At 51.3% G+C, this 15,525-nt stretch overlaps 1 protein-coding gene and 1 non-coding gene across 2 annotated transcripts; one reads left to right on the forward strand and one right to left on the reverse strand.

The window, feature by feature from the left end:
- Positions 1–1,088: 1,088 nt before the first annotated feature.
- Positions 1,089–13,654, reverse strand: LOC144723578 (sushi domain-containing protein 4-like). Its single transcript, XM_078602430.1, has 9 exons — positions 13,367–13,654; positions 10,513–10,694; positions 8,113–8,316; positions 5,550–5,662; positions 5,025–5,175; positions 3,929–4,123; positions 2,835–2,982; positions 2,132–2,526; positions 1,089–1,723 (listed from the first exon to the last, which is right to left on the reverse strand). The coding sequence occupies exons 2-9, from the start codon at positions 10,673–10,675 to the stop codon at positions 1,701–1,703; spliced, it is 1,392 nt and encodes a 463-aa protein (XP_078458556.1). The 5' UTR covers positions 10,676–10,694; positions 13,367–13,654; the 3' UTR covers positions 1,089–1,700.
- Positions 13,655–14,770: 1,116 nt separating this feature from the next.
- Positions 14,771–14,852, forward strand: TRNAS-GCU (transfer RNA serine (anticodon GCU)). Its single transcript has one exon. It is a non-coding gene; the product is annotated as a tRNA-Ser (tRNA).
- Positions 14,853–15,525: the final 673 nt, after the last annotated feature.

A 15,525-nucleotide genomic window follows, 5' to 3' on the forward strand; every position in this document is an offset into this window, starting at 1 on the left:
TCCTCCAGAGGTTGATCTTGACATCGCTGGTACCAGTCATCGGGAAGTCCACAACTCCAAATCGTCATGTACCACATCAGCCCATCTCCTCTGGAACCCGTGCCGCACCCGGCTTGGCTCTTACATCTACCCGAACAGAAACTACTTGGGCATGCTGTGAGCAAAAGTCTGGTCTCTTAATAGTATCTTACGCCTTGACGAAGACGATAAAGCAGAGATGTCGATTCTATTTAAATTCTCTAAACCTCTGCTATAGCAGAGCAAGTGGGAAAATGGCATCCATGCAGGACCTCAATAGCCTGAAATATCACAGCTCTGCAAACCTCCCCCGTGTGTTGAAAGCAAGACGTTGAATTGACCTTACCAGGAACTTTCCCAACTCAGTAAAGCCAGGGATTCCCCAAGTTGTTTCTGTGAGGTCCTCCTTCTTGCAACTATGGACCACTAGGACATCCTATCCTATGGCTCCCATCCTGGAGTCCAGGCGGTTGCAATGTCATGCAGGGCGGCCTGCAATCACACCCCTCCCTTAGAAAGTTCGTTTGGGAGCTCATCTCTTCCCAATGGTTTTACTTGGTCTCAGGTTCTAGATTGGTCTTAGCACTTCCTAAGCAGATGACACATCAGCTAGCCAAAGGCGGTGGCCATTTCCTTCAATAGGCTCCACAAACCCAAGGTCTAGCCCCACTTTACCCCCACGATGTTGTCTGGGCCAAGGGGTTTTTTCCTCCCCCAAGACCTCACAGAAAAGCAAATCTGTAAACCTGTTCCTAGGGGTTAGAGATCAGATCGCCAGTCTTTCCCTTAAGCGCAGCAAGAGGTATGGCACCAAGTTATTATCTGGATCGAATTCAAGTGATTTACGATCGCAGGCTTGTTGAGGCAATGTCCATCTCCCCAGAACTACCACTCACGGCACAGCTCTCCAAACCTCCAAGCGAAGGTGGTGGAGAGCCTCATTCTTGGACGCACACCCGGCACGACAAACTCGGTACAACATACCCTGTGTGACACCCGGTACCACACAACCGGTTCGACACAAACCCGGTACCACGCACCCCGAGAGTACAGGAGGCCTCGGAGCCGCGTGAATGTTAAGGCCACCGCATAAACAGCCAATGACTTTATTAGAACCCAGACGTGAATTTCTCCTCACAATCACGACTGTTACAGTAAAACTAACGTGAATACCGTTTTTTTTGTATTTTTTTAATAAGAATCGTAAAGTGTAAACCTTGGCTTCTTCTGACGGCAATCGAATGAACAGGAAGCTGAGCTAAAAGCATGCACCGCGCGCGTGCACCTTCCATCGCATAAACGATAAACACACCGCCCCCCAACGCCAAACCGACAGAGCCCCCCCCCTCCCCGCCAGCAATCCCAACATGTGGGAAATAGGGGGGCACGATGGGGGGGGGGGAGGGGTGGGGGGGTGGAGAGTATGAGAGAATACAGAAGAGAGAAAAGAAGGCCGATACAAGTCACACCACCCGCTGCTGATTCCACACATTACACCATAAATAAGTCGACATTTTAATTTTATAATTTACAAACAAAAACAAATTTAAACAAAAGCTAAAACTGGAGAGGGGAGGGGGGCAGGGTCTGAGTGTGGGGGGGGGGGGGGCGCTTCCCGTTGGCGCCGCCTTGGCAGCCTAAAGAACGCGAGGTGAAGATTTTGGTGTCGGAGCCAGGAGAGGTCACTCATCCAGCAGTGGAGTGTCTGCACACCGCAGCCCACACCACACAGACAATGGAAACATTATACTTCGCATCACATACGTAATGCTTCACAAACATTATACACCACGCACCGCTCCACATACGTATACATCACAATCATTATATGCCACTCGACCCACCACTCCACGCCACACGGCACCCCACCCCACCACACCACACCACGCCACGCCACACGGCACCCCACCACACCACTCCACGCCACACGGCACCACACCACGCCACGCCACACGGCACCCCACCACACCACTCCACGCCACACGGCACCCACCGCACCACTCCACGCCACACGGCACCCCACCACTCCACGCCACACGGCACCCCACCGCACCACACCACACGGCACCCACCGCACCACTCCACGCCACACGGCACCCACCGCACCACTCACCCTCGGCGCAGGCCGCCAGAGACATGGACAGGAGGCTGCCGGTGCCGTCCTCGCTTCCGTCACCGTCCGAAAACGCGACCCCCGCCGGTGCGGCGCAGACCCCCGCCTCCGCGGACGGCCCCTGACGCCTGTCGGCGACGTGCGGGGATCCCGCCGGGCCAATCCCCGTAAGCAGCAGGGTTCCGGGGATCGCGGGCGCCTGCTGCTGCTGCTGGTGTAGAAGTAGCAGGGTGGGGGGCTGTGCCGGGGAGAGGGGTGCCCCTGGGATTACCCCGGACGTCTCAAGTGGGGAGCTCAGAGCGGAGGCCCCAGTGGCCTCGTCGTAGGAGGGGAGGGAGACGGGGACGCCGTCCACCAACAGCGTGGCGCCGGAGCCCGATATGCCGCGCTCACGACTGCACGTGCACACACACAAAACAAAGACACTGTTTAGCATTGGACAAAGTGCTGTTCACGAGCACTTACGAAGGCCGCCTTTGTCTCCCCAGTGCTGATGTTTACACACCGCACCAAGTACTCATCCCTCCCCATACCTCGCCAATCCTCTCCACACCTCGTCGTCCCATCCCCCAAATCGTAGGCCTTCTCCACACACCTCCCTGCACCCTATTACCCATCCCCACACCTCGCCACCCCTCCCCACACCCCATCGCCCCTCTCCACACCAGATCACAGCTCCCCACACCTCGTGGCCATCGCTCACCGTGCATGCCGCAGGCTCTTCAGTCGAGGTTGCAGCATGACGAGGACAACAATGAGCAGCAGTACCATGACGACGGAGCTCGCCGTCGCGGCAACGATCGCCCACGGCGACGTCAGCGACTTGTCGCCACGGGCATTACCTGGGTCCGCTACTCGTTGTGGACACGAGAAACGCAGGGTGGACACGTGGGGGTGGACACAATTGGAATTCAGTGGGTAAGTAGAATACAACACAATGTGGACTTATAACACGTCTAATGTGACTGCATCTCAACACACCGCACAGACACGGGGGGGATGCATGCTTATATTATGAAGGCAATCAGATGCAGGTCTCAGTTACAGGTCTCCGTGTCACTCAATAGGTCTATATGTGCGTCTACGGGTCTGTGAGTCTATGGCTATCTATAGTATGGAAATTTGATCGCATTAGAAGATGCTGCACAGACACAGCAGGCATATTTATACTAGAGAGAGAGAGAGGCAGTCAGTCAGGCAAAGGAAAAGAAGAAGGTCTTCAGTCGAGACTTGAACAGAGAGTCGATAGCACGGACGAATAGGGGGAAGGGAATTTCAGACTGTGGGGGCAGCAGAGAAGAATGAGCGATCTCCCATTGAGCAAAGGTTTCCTGGGAGCTTCGATAGAGGTTCGATAGTGCAGGGAGGGGAGGGTAAAGTGGGTGAGAGGGGAGATAACATTGACAGCCCTTTGCCAATCCACTTCTGAATGAAAACTTCCCCACACCGTTTCAGCCATCGGGGTTGTTTGACCATACTTCACCACGCTGGTCAGCGCGGCTTCGTGAAGCGGAGGCTAAAGACTGGTTTCAATTATTACTCGCCACGGATGTTTTTTGTGGCCGAGAATCAACTCAGGTTGGGATCATTCAGGGTGATCTGTTAATAGATGTTTGGATTAAGGTCAATTTAAGTGTGGTTAGTGTTATGGGTTAGAATTCAGTAAGGATAAGTGATAGGAGTAGGGTTAAGGTTAGGGATAGGGCTAGTGCTCGGGCGATTCTAGGCATTAGCATTAAGTGTTAGGGGCTCGTGCTATGTTGAAGGCACCGGCGCGGGGCCGTGAGCAGCACTGACCCGAGTCGGGCACGCAGGCGACTTCAAGCGGGGGCGACCACACGCCCTTGTGGCACGTGATGAAGCGGTACTCCCCCTTGAGGGTGAAGCCTGCGTCACAGTAGTACTCCACCACCGTGTTCCCCACGTAGCGGTCGCACGGGCCGGGGTGGCACAGGAAGCTCCCGTGGGGCGGCCGCGTGGGCACCTCACAGACTGCACAGCGGGCATACACACCACACACACACACACCGGTCATACACACCACACACACACACACCACACACACCGGTCATACACACAACACACCCCACACACCACACACACACCGGTCATACACACCACACACACACACCACACACACACCGGTCATACACACCACACACACCAGGCATACACATCCTACACACACCAGGCATACACACCACACACACACACCACACACACACACCCCACACATACACACCACACACACACGCCACACACACCACATACACACACCCCACACACACCGGTCATACACACCACACACACACACCACACACACACACCGCACACACACCCCACACATACACACACGCTACACACACCACATACACACACCACACACACGCCACACACACACCACACACACACACCCCACACACACCACACACACCACATACACACACCTCACACACAGGCGTGCACATGATGGCACCATTACAACACTGCAATATCACTGGCCATGATGAATCCACTGCTGCATGAAGGCCTCCCCGATCCGAAGCCATATCTCACCGGCTCCTCTCTCAGCTCCTTTCTCTGCTCCACTCTCTCTCCAGCTCTCTCCCACAGCCTCACCACCCTGCTCTCTCTCTTGCTCTCACTTCCACTGTGGGGCTCTGAGGTCACTCCCCGACTCTGCCCCCCACCATTATCTCGTCTACCCTCTCCCTCGCTCTCTCTCCTGCACTCTCCTGCACTCTCTCCACTCACACCGAGAGACGAGGCACGTTTCTCTCTCCCACTCTCTATCCCTCTCACCCACTTCTACCCCCATTTCTCTCTTCCCCCAGTTTCTCCCATTTTCCCTTCTGCTCCCTTCCTCACTCTCCCAGCCCTCCCCACTACTCACACTGGGAGACGAGGCACTGTGGAGGGCGTGCGGACCAGCTGAGCGCCTCTGTGCAGGAGATGGAGCGTGCGCCCTGCAGCACGTAGCCCGGGTAGCATGAGAACGCCAGCGTTGAGCCCACCGGAAACTGCTGCATGTCCCCCACGTCCGCCTGGCAACAGCAATCCAGCCATTCACGGAGTCAACTAGTCAAAAATTTCACTCAACCAGTCAACCTAACAACAAGTCAACCAGTCAGCCCATCTATGAGTAAACCGGTCAGCCTGTTAGTCTACAATCAACCCGTCAACTCATCCACCTGTCAACCAATCACTCCGTCAACACATCCACCAATCAATCAGTCAGCCTGTCATTGCATCAACCAGCCAACTTACCCACTACTCAATCAGTGAACCCATCAGTTGCTCAGCCCATCCACCTCTCGGCACATCATCCCATTACCCTGTCAAACCTTTCCCTGCGTTATCGGTCACTATATCTGAGTCCCGGTTCCACCCCGCCAACGCTCCTCCCACCGTCTCCCACCTGCACCACCTCATGACCGTCCCTCGGCTCAATGTCCACCGCACCACCGTACGCCGGAGGGGTGACACCACTGGCGCTCACCCAGCTGTCAGGCACCTGCGGCTCCGGACAGCCTACACTCACACACACACGAGACAAAGATCCCTTTGTAGCCTTTACCAGACTGTTACGTGTTACGGCAAGTACCGATAGTGAGCACCTATGAAGACCGGCAAGGCACGCGAGGTGGAGTGGTGCGACTAGCGTCATGCTCGACCGCCTTCATCTCCCCAGACGTGATAATTAAGACACCACACCTAGTAATAATTTCAGGCTAAGTCGACTCAGGGGAGGCTCATTACCAGTTCATACATTCATCACTGATGTTAGCCGTAAGCAGGAATGGGACCAGGGCTGCTGGTTTTGTAGTGCAGTGTGCTAACCGCTACACAACCGCTCCCCACTGACACACACACAAACACACCTTACACTTTTCAATTTAAAGCTTTCGTGACTGCAGGGATTCACCTTCTTGGTTCTTTCGGTAAAGTCACGTAGCATGGAAATAATAAAATAATACTAATAAAACATAATAAAATAATTCTCACGACGTTTCGGCCACAACGCAAGCAGCCGTCCTCAGGTGGAGAACAGGTCTGTCGAGAAGACAGAGTCTGAAGTTTCATTCAGACTCCGCTATACAACCGCTCCCCACTAACACACACACAAACACACCTCACACTCGCAGTTTTTGTTTTTAATCGGTAAACTAATCTGTGCCTTTGTGGGTTTTCAAGTCTCGGCGTCAAACCGCACACTGGCGACCGCACTGTACACGTGACGGGAGGCCACACGGAATGTGGCGTGACCGGCCTCCCCGCTCTCCCCTCTTGCACAAACCCGCCCAACAGCGACGTCACACGCCGCCGGGTTCCCTGCACTGCCGCCCGACCCGACTTCGCCAAGACAACAACTCGCCCAGGGGCGCCGCCACACATGCGGGACACAGGGTCCGGGAGCCCCGAGCTGTGACCCCTGGCCTGTGACGATGGCGCTCTGAGCACCGTCGCAAACCCCGGCTGCCCCGGGCGAGGAGAAAAAAACAGGCGATGAAATCTTACGACTGGGGGTGCGCGGCCGTTTTACAGCAACCACCATCAAAACAAATGGCCCTTGTCTTGTACGCAACGCATACCAGCGAGACACATCCTTGACATCATTATCAACCACGATATATCCACTGCTGGATGAAGCCTCCCAAAGTTATCACCGTCGGTGACCACGCAGTGATGTAACAATCCATCGAGCTCCTTCCTGCACGCGAAACACCCTCATCGCTTGCTCCCACCAGCACGCCAGCGCGGATTGAGTTTTACGCCATCTGCACTGTGCTGAATGCCCCCCCCCCCTGCCGTGCTGTTTGTGGAGTGCTCTTGCCAAGAACAGCAGGTCGTCCAGTAGCTCCGGTTTAATAGGCAAGACCCTCCTGTTGAGGCTCAGAGAAGTTATACCAGCCGAGAGTTGTCCACTGCTAAAAGTAATGATTGATTATTCCAGAATAACTAGATTGAGTGATTTGAAGCTTTCGTGACTGCAGAAATCCATACTCTTTGGTTCTTTCGGTAGTCCCGTAGATAGAAAATTAATAGACCGCGACGTTTCGATCGCAACACAAGCAACCGTCATCAGGTGAGACAAACACAGCAGGAGAACTGCTGACGCAGGAGAAAGCGCTCTTTCTACGTGACTTTACCGAAAGAACCAAAGAGTAACTAGATAGAGGCTGATGGAATGACATGTTATTTTATCTGTTAATTGTTGATGGGAACTTTTGTCTCATATCATGTAAGGTACACACACACCTGGGCAGCGAAACTTTTTTAATGAGGTATTTTTTACCGAAAGAACCAAGAAGATGAATCCCTGCAGTCACGAAAGCTTAAAATCAAAAAATATCTAAAATGGTTGGATGTTCCGTTATGGCACTCTCGTTGCATCGACGATGTATTAACATGCACGGGAACGATGTAGCCATGACGATTGCCGTTTTTACATGCTTAACATTGTTTATTTTATCACCGTTGTTTTATATTCAACGAGGGTTCACTCGCGTTTCAAATGGCCTGGCACCTGGCAAAGAAAAAACGCAGCCTCCGTACATAAGCCCATATTCCGTCTAAAGCTAGTTCTATACTCTACAGCAACTGTATAATATGATTATTTTTCGTACGCATGTATCCCCAGGAAAGCATCACCGAGTCTCAGGAATCTGGAGGGTCCTGCCAAGTTTTTGAAGTAGGGGCGATATTACTATGTGTAATTGCAATTGAGTAATTTGCATGTAATTTTTCAGCTTTGAGATGTTTTGCCAATACCAGTTGCATTGTGTGGGTGTGTGTTTAGCTTTGGGAGAAAACTGGAGATTCTAGGAGAAATTGATGCAGAACAGGGGGAGGACATACAAACTCCACACAGATAGGTGCCTGACCAGCAATCAAAACCAGAGCCGTCTTGCTTGTGAGGCACGAGTGGTACCACTGCACCACCCTGCCACTCTAACCCTTCACTGGCACCGGAATCTCACCGGCACACACAGGCTGGTAGTCCCAGGTTCCGTTGCCGAGACACATGGGGTAGCGAGTCGCGGCGAGATCCGGGGCAGTATGGCGAGTGGGCAGTTGCAGGCGGTAGCCTGGGTAGCACCGCACCTCCAGCATCGCACCGACCTCCCATAGCGTCTCCATTGGCAGCGCATGGTCTATGCGGGGACTAACGCATTTTATCCCCACTGCTCACAGGGGAGACACAGGAGACACACGGGGACACGAGGGCACATCAGGAAAAGATCTAGGAGGTTGCTCATTTTCCTAGTTTGGTACTTCCTTCCCCCACCCATCTGTGCAGTTGACTTCAGGCCAGGCCAGGCTCAAGACCTTCCTCTTCTCTGCCTATGACTGACTGCCATTCTCTGTATAATAAATAGGCCTTCTACGTCTGTATGGCATTTATTTTATTGGCTCACACAGAGACCCATAGACTCAAGTAGCACTGAGACCCAGAGTCTCATGCAGAGACCCACACACCGATAGAGACACAGAGTATCCACATACTCACATAGGTAAGAGACACATGCGAACATAGAGACGAACAGACTGACATTGAGACCTATGATTACACTGTACTGTAACTGTATCTGTGGCCCAATGCGACACCATGAGCGCGATGACCTCCCCTGCTGCTGAGCCACATGCTGGGGCTGCGATGTGGTTTCAAGCAGTGTCAGGTGACGCGTGATACCTCCGCGGTTGGTATCACACCCGAGGTCGGACGAGCAGGTTGTGAGAACTGTTATAATAGAACTGAGGCTTGTGTGTCCCACGAAGAAGAGAAACCTCAGATTGGTTTGTGGGGAATTCCCGTGTTTGGCAGGAGCGGAATTAGTATTTACAAGAAGTCCCCGGGTTACGGAAGGGTTAGGTTTCTGAGAACAATCCGTAACCCGAATTTTCCGTATGTCGGAAACTGAACAATTTTCCCCCAAAATGAACGATAAAATCCCAAAGCTCGAAATAGTTGTGCCTCTCCTACCCAATTACTAGGTTTGCTTTCTCTCAGTACCGTATCACGCTGTCGTCCGTTTTCTATCGTTACCTGTATCGTATCGCTGTACATACGCTCTGCACTTCCTACGATTCTTTCATTTAATCGAATATCCACCCTAACACGACCCATAATTAAACGAATGGAACATAGACTGTATCCAACAACGGTGTTCGACCAGATGACGCCTTTTTGGTCGAACACTCTATGAGACTAGGCTCTAAGGAAAGCTGTCTCTGGTGTGGACCAATCAGTTTCAAGGACAATGTATAAATTATCAGTGTTGTTTTTTGTGTGCATTTTAACTGCAAGCATTGTGGTTAATGTAAGCATGATTCCTTGCAAAAGGTTTCAGTTTTGTTGCTAGAAAAAAAGGGGAAAAACCCTATCATTGTATCAAACTGTTTATGAATACCACGAAACATTTTAATATTAATTGTTAACAGAAAGTGCTCCGTTCCGAATGTTCGTTTACCATGCATTAGGCTGGGCCTAAACTTCTCTGATCGATGTTGGCTGATACCATAAGCAACCTCAGCATAATTGTGTTAAATAAAGTACATACAGTAAATAACTCGTGAAATAAACTTAAAATGAAGAAAACTAGCAATAGAAACATGGGAAAAAAAGTTCTAAACATAGAAAATAAACAATTACGTAATGCAACAAAAAGGAAAAAAAATTACGTAACTCTACAAAAAATTCCATTTACCTTAATCCTAGTGAAACTCGGGCTCCGTGAAGGTGGCGTTTTGGTGGAGTGAGGCGTAAGGCGGCTCCCCGCCTTACGCCTCACTCCACGGTATTCATCCTCACCGCGCGGCACTACTTGCGCATATTAAAAAAATGTCCATGATTTATGGGACCATTTCCCTAAGGTCGGATTTTCGTAAGTCGGGTGTTCCGCAACCCGGGGGACTTACTGTAATGACAATTTTGTCATTACAATTTTGTAAAGCAACTAGAAGAACATCAACTTCTGCCCTTTGAATACAGGTGTGTGTGAAGGATGCTAGGAATTGAATAATGTGGAAAAGTAAGCCACTCGGAAGTTCAGAATAGAAGTGTGGCAGGAAAAGTGTCGTAGATGTAGAGGTTGTGATGGACACCATGTACTATGTGGAGGAGGGAAAGTTACACGCATTGGATTGGCAACCAGAGGTTAGTGACTAAGGGGAAGACCTAAACCAGTGAGTGGGATTTTGTAACGGAAGCCTTCAGAGTGGGGTGTCAAGTTGGCAACAACTACAGGATCTGGCAGCAGCCAGGGCAAGGTTGGATAGCATCAACAGCACCGGTAGTGACGATCTGGTGTTCGGCAGTTGTCTGATGGTATATGAGGTTGTGTCAACAGTGTCAGGTGGTGTCAGGTGAGTTTCCTCGCCTGTGCTGATGACGTTGGCGGCACGGGTGCTGATGACGACGGCGGCGTACGTGAGGCTGGGTGCGAGCACGAGCAGGGCACCCAGGGTGGCCGACAGGTACCCCATGAACAGCGGTCCCCCACACTGGGAAGGCCCCCCACGTGGGCCCAGGCCCCCTCGCATCCCCCCCACCAGCCTGTCTCTGTGGGATGGACACAGGAGCGAGATCCGTGAACATAAACCTCGCCCAGAGAGACGCGAAACGCACACCCATCCAAGAAACACACCCACGGACTAATGAAACACAGACAGGTGAAATATACACAGGTGACCTTACCCATAGGCAGATGAAACACAACAATAGCCGCCATTTGCCACTAAGTGGTGGTAACGTCACCAAGGCGCTTGCGCCAGGCCAGGTGGACTCCAGGCCCACGTGAAGTGTCGAAGGCTCACTGACAGGAGGTTAGAGGACAGATCCAGGTGCTATGGGTTTTCTGAGATGACTGGCCACCTACTGTGCCAGCTTGCTGCATTTTAGCTGCCCAGCGCTCCGCTCGTTGTTGTGAGTGTCGCTCCGCTGACCTCCACTGTTGTTGAAGGGTGACTGCCTCCAACTACCCACGGGTCTCCTCCACAGAGGACGATCTTGACACCGCTGATACCAGTCGTAACGAAGTGCACACTGCTCCACATCCTCCCGTGCTGCATCAGTCCATCTTGTCTCCAGCCCGTGATGCGCCCGTTTAGCCCCCTCTAGCTACTTGGGCATTTGGTGGCTAGGCATGTGAGCTACATGAATCAGCCAACGCAGCATTGCCTGCCAGAGGAGCTCACTGATGGGAATATGTCCAGACCTTTCAAGGATATGTGAGCTCCTCACACAATCCAGCCTGGTTAAACCCAGGATGGATCATAGGCAGGCCAACCTGAAAGTTTCAAAGTGGAGCAGATGTTCCATTAGAGGCATGACAGTGGCCAAAAAAGACCCAGAGCTTCGTGTGGTGTGACACAGGCAATCACACACAAGCAGTGACGTAAGCAAATACAGGCCGGGACACAACCACACATCGGCAGCGACACAAAGAAAAAGATCCCCCGTATAGCCCTTAATAGACTGTTGGGGCAAGTGCTGTTAGTGAGCAACTTTGAAGACCGGTACAGAACCCTAGGGAGTGAGTGGTCAGCACCACACCAGGTCAGCTTTGTCTACCAAGTGGCGATATTTACACATCGCACCAGGAACTTATTTGAGGCCGAGTCAGCCTCGGGGAGGCCCAGGACCAGTTCAGATATCCATCACGATTCGTACTCAAAAGGGCTACACTACCGCTCCCCACCAGTGACAAACACCGGCAGTGACAAAAAGGGTAGTGATACATACACACAAACAGTAACATACAAAGACAAAAATCCCCCATATAGCCTTAACATTGCTGTTAGCGAGCACCTATGAAGGCAGGAACGGCACACGAGGGGGTTGGTGGCCAGCAACCACGCCCGGCCGCCTTTGTCTTCCCAGTTGTGATGTGTACGCACCGAACCAGGTACTTATTTGAGGCCGAGTCTACCTAGGGGAGGCCCTGGACCGGTTCAGATAATCGTCGCTGGTGTTCGCCGTGAGCGGAAATCGACCTCTGGTCACCGGGTTCGTAACGCAGCGCGCTAACCGCTGCACCACCGCTCCCCACATACACAGGCAGTGACACACACACACAAGTTACGATTGTCTGGCACACAGACAACCACAACTTTAACCCGCCAGAGGAATTGGAAATTCCCATAAGTTAATACAAATCACGCTTCCTTGAGTCGTGTAAACATTGGACGTTGTAAAAGCTCCACTGTACTTTAAACGGTTTACGCCCTCATACTGCAGCGTCACACAGCATAGCAAGCTCTTGATCGTCACAGAACACTGTATTACTATTATAATAATTATTGTTGTTATAATCGTCGTTTTTGTATTCTAGTTGTGTTTAGAGTAGCTATGGTTGGGTTTTAATGTTGAGTATTGTCGTTGTGACTAGTGGTACTGTTATGTTTGACATTCATGGTACAATACTGTATTTTCGTTAGCGTTGGACTTCGTATTTGTATTATTTCTGCAATCAGTGTTGTTGCACTGATTGCAGAGTGATGTTCAATTTGACTATGCTATTAATGGGGTTACCGTTGCGAATCCTATTATCGTACATTCGCTAATTCTAACTTGATCTGGTTACGACTGGCGTTGTTGCTGTAGCTTGCTTATAGCGCTTTCACGAGCAGTGTTTGTGTTGTCACCCGTCGTAGCGTTGCCGTTACCATGTAGTATTAACATCGCTGTTATTATTGATGTTTATGCTGCTGTTCGTACCACCATTGTTTGTACAGTGATTACAATTTTTTGCCACCAGTTAACTTGAAACATGGAATCTGTGGCAATAAGCGTTATTGTCAATGTTAATTACTCATACGTGTTGTTTAAGATACAGATTTTTTGGGTGAGATCGCGTTAAGTATAAATGTTGTGTCGTAACCCTCCACAACCCGACACAGCCGGTAAGGTTTGTCACGTAAACACAAAACGTGACACATTTATACTTAACGCGATCTAACACAAAACCCTTTATTATATTGGTCGCGAAAGCCAGCTACGTGTTCAACATACGCGTTGTTGTTGTCGTGTAGTTATCGCTGAGTGCCGGTTGTATTTGTGTTACTACTGTATAATCATCGTTACTGCTGTCAATGTAATTATAAACGATGTTGTGGTTGCTATAGGTACTATTGGTACCGTCGCTGTTGTTGTTGTTACTATGATTGTGTCCCTACAGGTGTTGTTGTCACTATATTTGTGTAAATGCTGCTGCTGCTGTTGTTGATATTTACAGTCGACTGGCAGAGGCCTGTCCGCTAGGCCGTAGGCGCCGGGGGGTCTCCGATCTTGTCGGGGTTCTGCGACCCCGCGACCCCTGGGCAGAGAGAGAAGGGTGGTGATGGTGGTGGGGGGAGAGATGGGAGAGCGATGGGAGAGAGGAGGAACGGGGGGGAGGAGAGAGAGAACGAGAGAGAGCGGGCACGGGAGACGCGGCTCCGCTCTTCTAAGACGCCTTCATTGCCCCGCCGCACTTCACTTCCGCTACTGCTTCCGCCGGTGACGTCACGTGACGGGGGTAAGCGCGTGGCCGGTTGACGTCACAAGCAGACGTCGCGTATTATGGGCAAAGCGTCACTCGTATAAATTAGTAGGCGATGACGTCACGAATAGATAAGTTAGTTTCGTGAGCTTTGACGTCACTCGTATATGTTAGTGGATAATTACGTCATGAATAGAGAAGTCGCTTTCGTGAGCTTTGACGTCACTCCTATGTTAGTGGGCGATGACGTCACTAAAAGATAAGTCTCTCCTGTGATCTTTGACGTCACCAGTATATATTCGTATATGATGACGTCACGAACCAATACGTTACAATAGAGTTTATTCACGATTAATTTACTCGGCCGATGAGAGTGAATTACTTGTTAACCCCACTCATTTCAAGCGTCTTTCATGTAACTCACTGTTATTGACCACATACATCAATAGGAACCACTCCAATTCCACTCCAGTGGTACCGACGAGTGAGAAAATGTGCTCTGAGATTCTTCTTTGGGGCCGTCCATGAATGACGTCACGCGATTTTGGACGATTTTTGAACCCCCCCTCGTCACACGGCGTCACAAAAAGTCAGACCCCCCCCCCTCAAATATGACGTCACAAAGCTCTGCCCCCCCCCCCCATACATGCTTCAAAACGCTTTAAACTATTGTCATTGTAGTGCGTATTTAATGTGGCACTGCACTCTGATGTTGTAGGAGAAAACATTTATTAAAACGTCTATTTAATTAAGTAGAACGTGTTGTCTATATTTATTTAAAGTTGCGCATTTTGATGTGACGTCACATTTCTCACCCCCCCCCCCTCGTCACACATCGTCACAAATATCTGACCCCCATCCCCCCTAGGTGCGTGACGTCATTTATGAACGGCCCCTTTCGTATGGTTGATGTTCGAGGCAGAGCAACAACTCCAATGTCACAGTCAAGGTGGTCGAGACCAGACAAACCGCGGAGCGGAACGCCGCGATGTCTCCTTCGGATTTGCGGATCGGGGCATTGCGTCTTTATACGTTCTTCCGTCTCTGTTCTGGATCACCACAGGCGCACATGGACCCAGTGATCTTCTCCATTGCTCTGAGCTCGTGGACACAGAACTCGTCCTATTAGTGGCGCGAGGCGGGGCGCGGCCAACGAGACGAGGTGGCCGAGTGGTTAAGGCGATGGACTGCTAATCCATTGTGCTCTGCACGCGTGGGTTCGAATCCCACCTTCGTCGCGATTGTTTTTGACGAAAAAAATAAATGTTATCTTCGTCTCGCTCACGCAGATTATTCAATATTGGAATATAATATACTGTCCTGCGTAGTCATATTTTTTGGGTCTTTCGAAACGTCGTAGTTTTTTGTTATTTTCTTTTAACCTATCTACGTAACTTTACCGAAAGACTCAAAGAATATGAATTCCTGCAGTCACGAAAGTGTTAAGTCGATATTAACTGCATAGTCATTACTAAGCAAACACATTTCTGCAGAGGGGTTGCTCGATCAATGGCCAGGGTCAACGGCGGCGTGGTGTATTCCGCAAATATGCCCGACTGTGAGGGCGGGCACAAGCCGGCGTGAGTAGGTTAAACGTTGAATTTTATAAGGGCACCACGAGGTGACCAGCCCCTCCCCACCCAGCCAGCCCCACCCCTCCCACCCCCCACCCAGCCCCACCCTCCCCACCCAGCCCCTCCCCACCCTCCCCACCCAGCCCCTCCCCACCCTCCCAGCCCCACCCTCCCCACCCAGCCCCTCCCCACCCAGCCCCACCTTCCCCACCCAGCCCTTCCCCACCCAGCCCCTCCCTGCACGACGGATGGACGGACACAATAATCCCCTGTGGGCTGGTGGAACCAGTGGGTTTTTACCAGTATTAACCCATTCCAATAATCGAGGTGGATGCGT

Source organism: Lampetra planeri, chromosome 18 (assembly GCF_965212315.1).
Source record: "Lampetra planeri chromosome 18, kcLamPlan1.2.h2, whole genome shotgun sequence".
NCBI classification, from domain to species: Eukaryota; Metazoa; Chordata; class Hyperoartia; order Petromyzontiformes; family Petromyzontidae; genus Lampetra; species Lampetra planeri.

What these genes read in the sequence shown, in the direction of transcription:
- LOC144723578 (XM_078602430.1), bottom strand. Translation starts at nt 10,675, where the DNA reads ATGCGAGGGGGCCTGGGCCCACGTGGGGGGCCTTCCCAGTGTGGGGGA. An exon ending in ACAGTGCCTCGTCTCCCAGT is followed by an intron (nt 4,124 to 5,024) that starts GTGAGTAGTGGG and finishes CCCGCTGTGCAG; the next exon opens with TCTGTGAGGTGCCCACGCGG. An exon ending in TCTGGCGGCCTGCGCCGAGG is followed by an intron (nt 1,724 to 2,131) that starts GTGAGTGGTGCG and finishes TGCGGTGTGCAG; the next exon opens with ACACTCCACTGCTGGATGAG.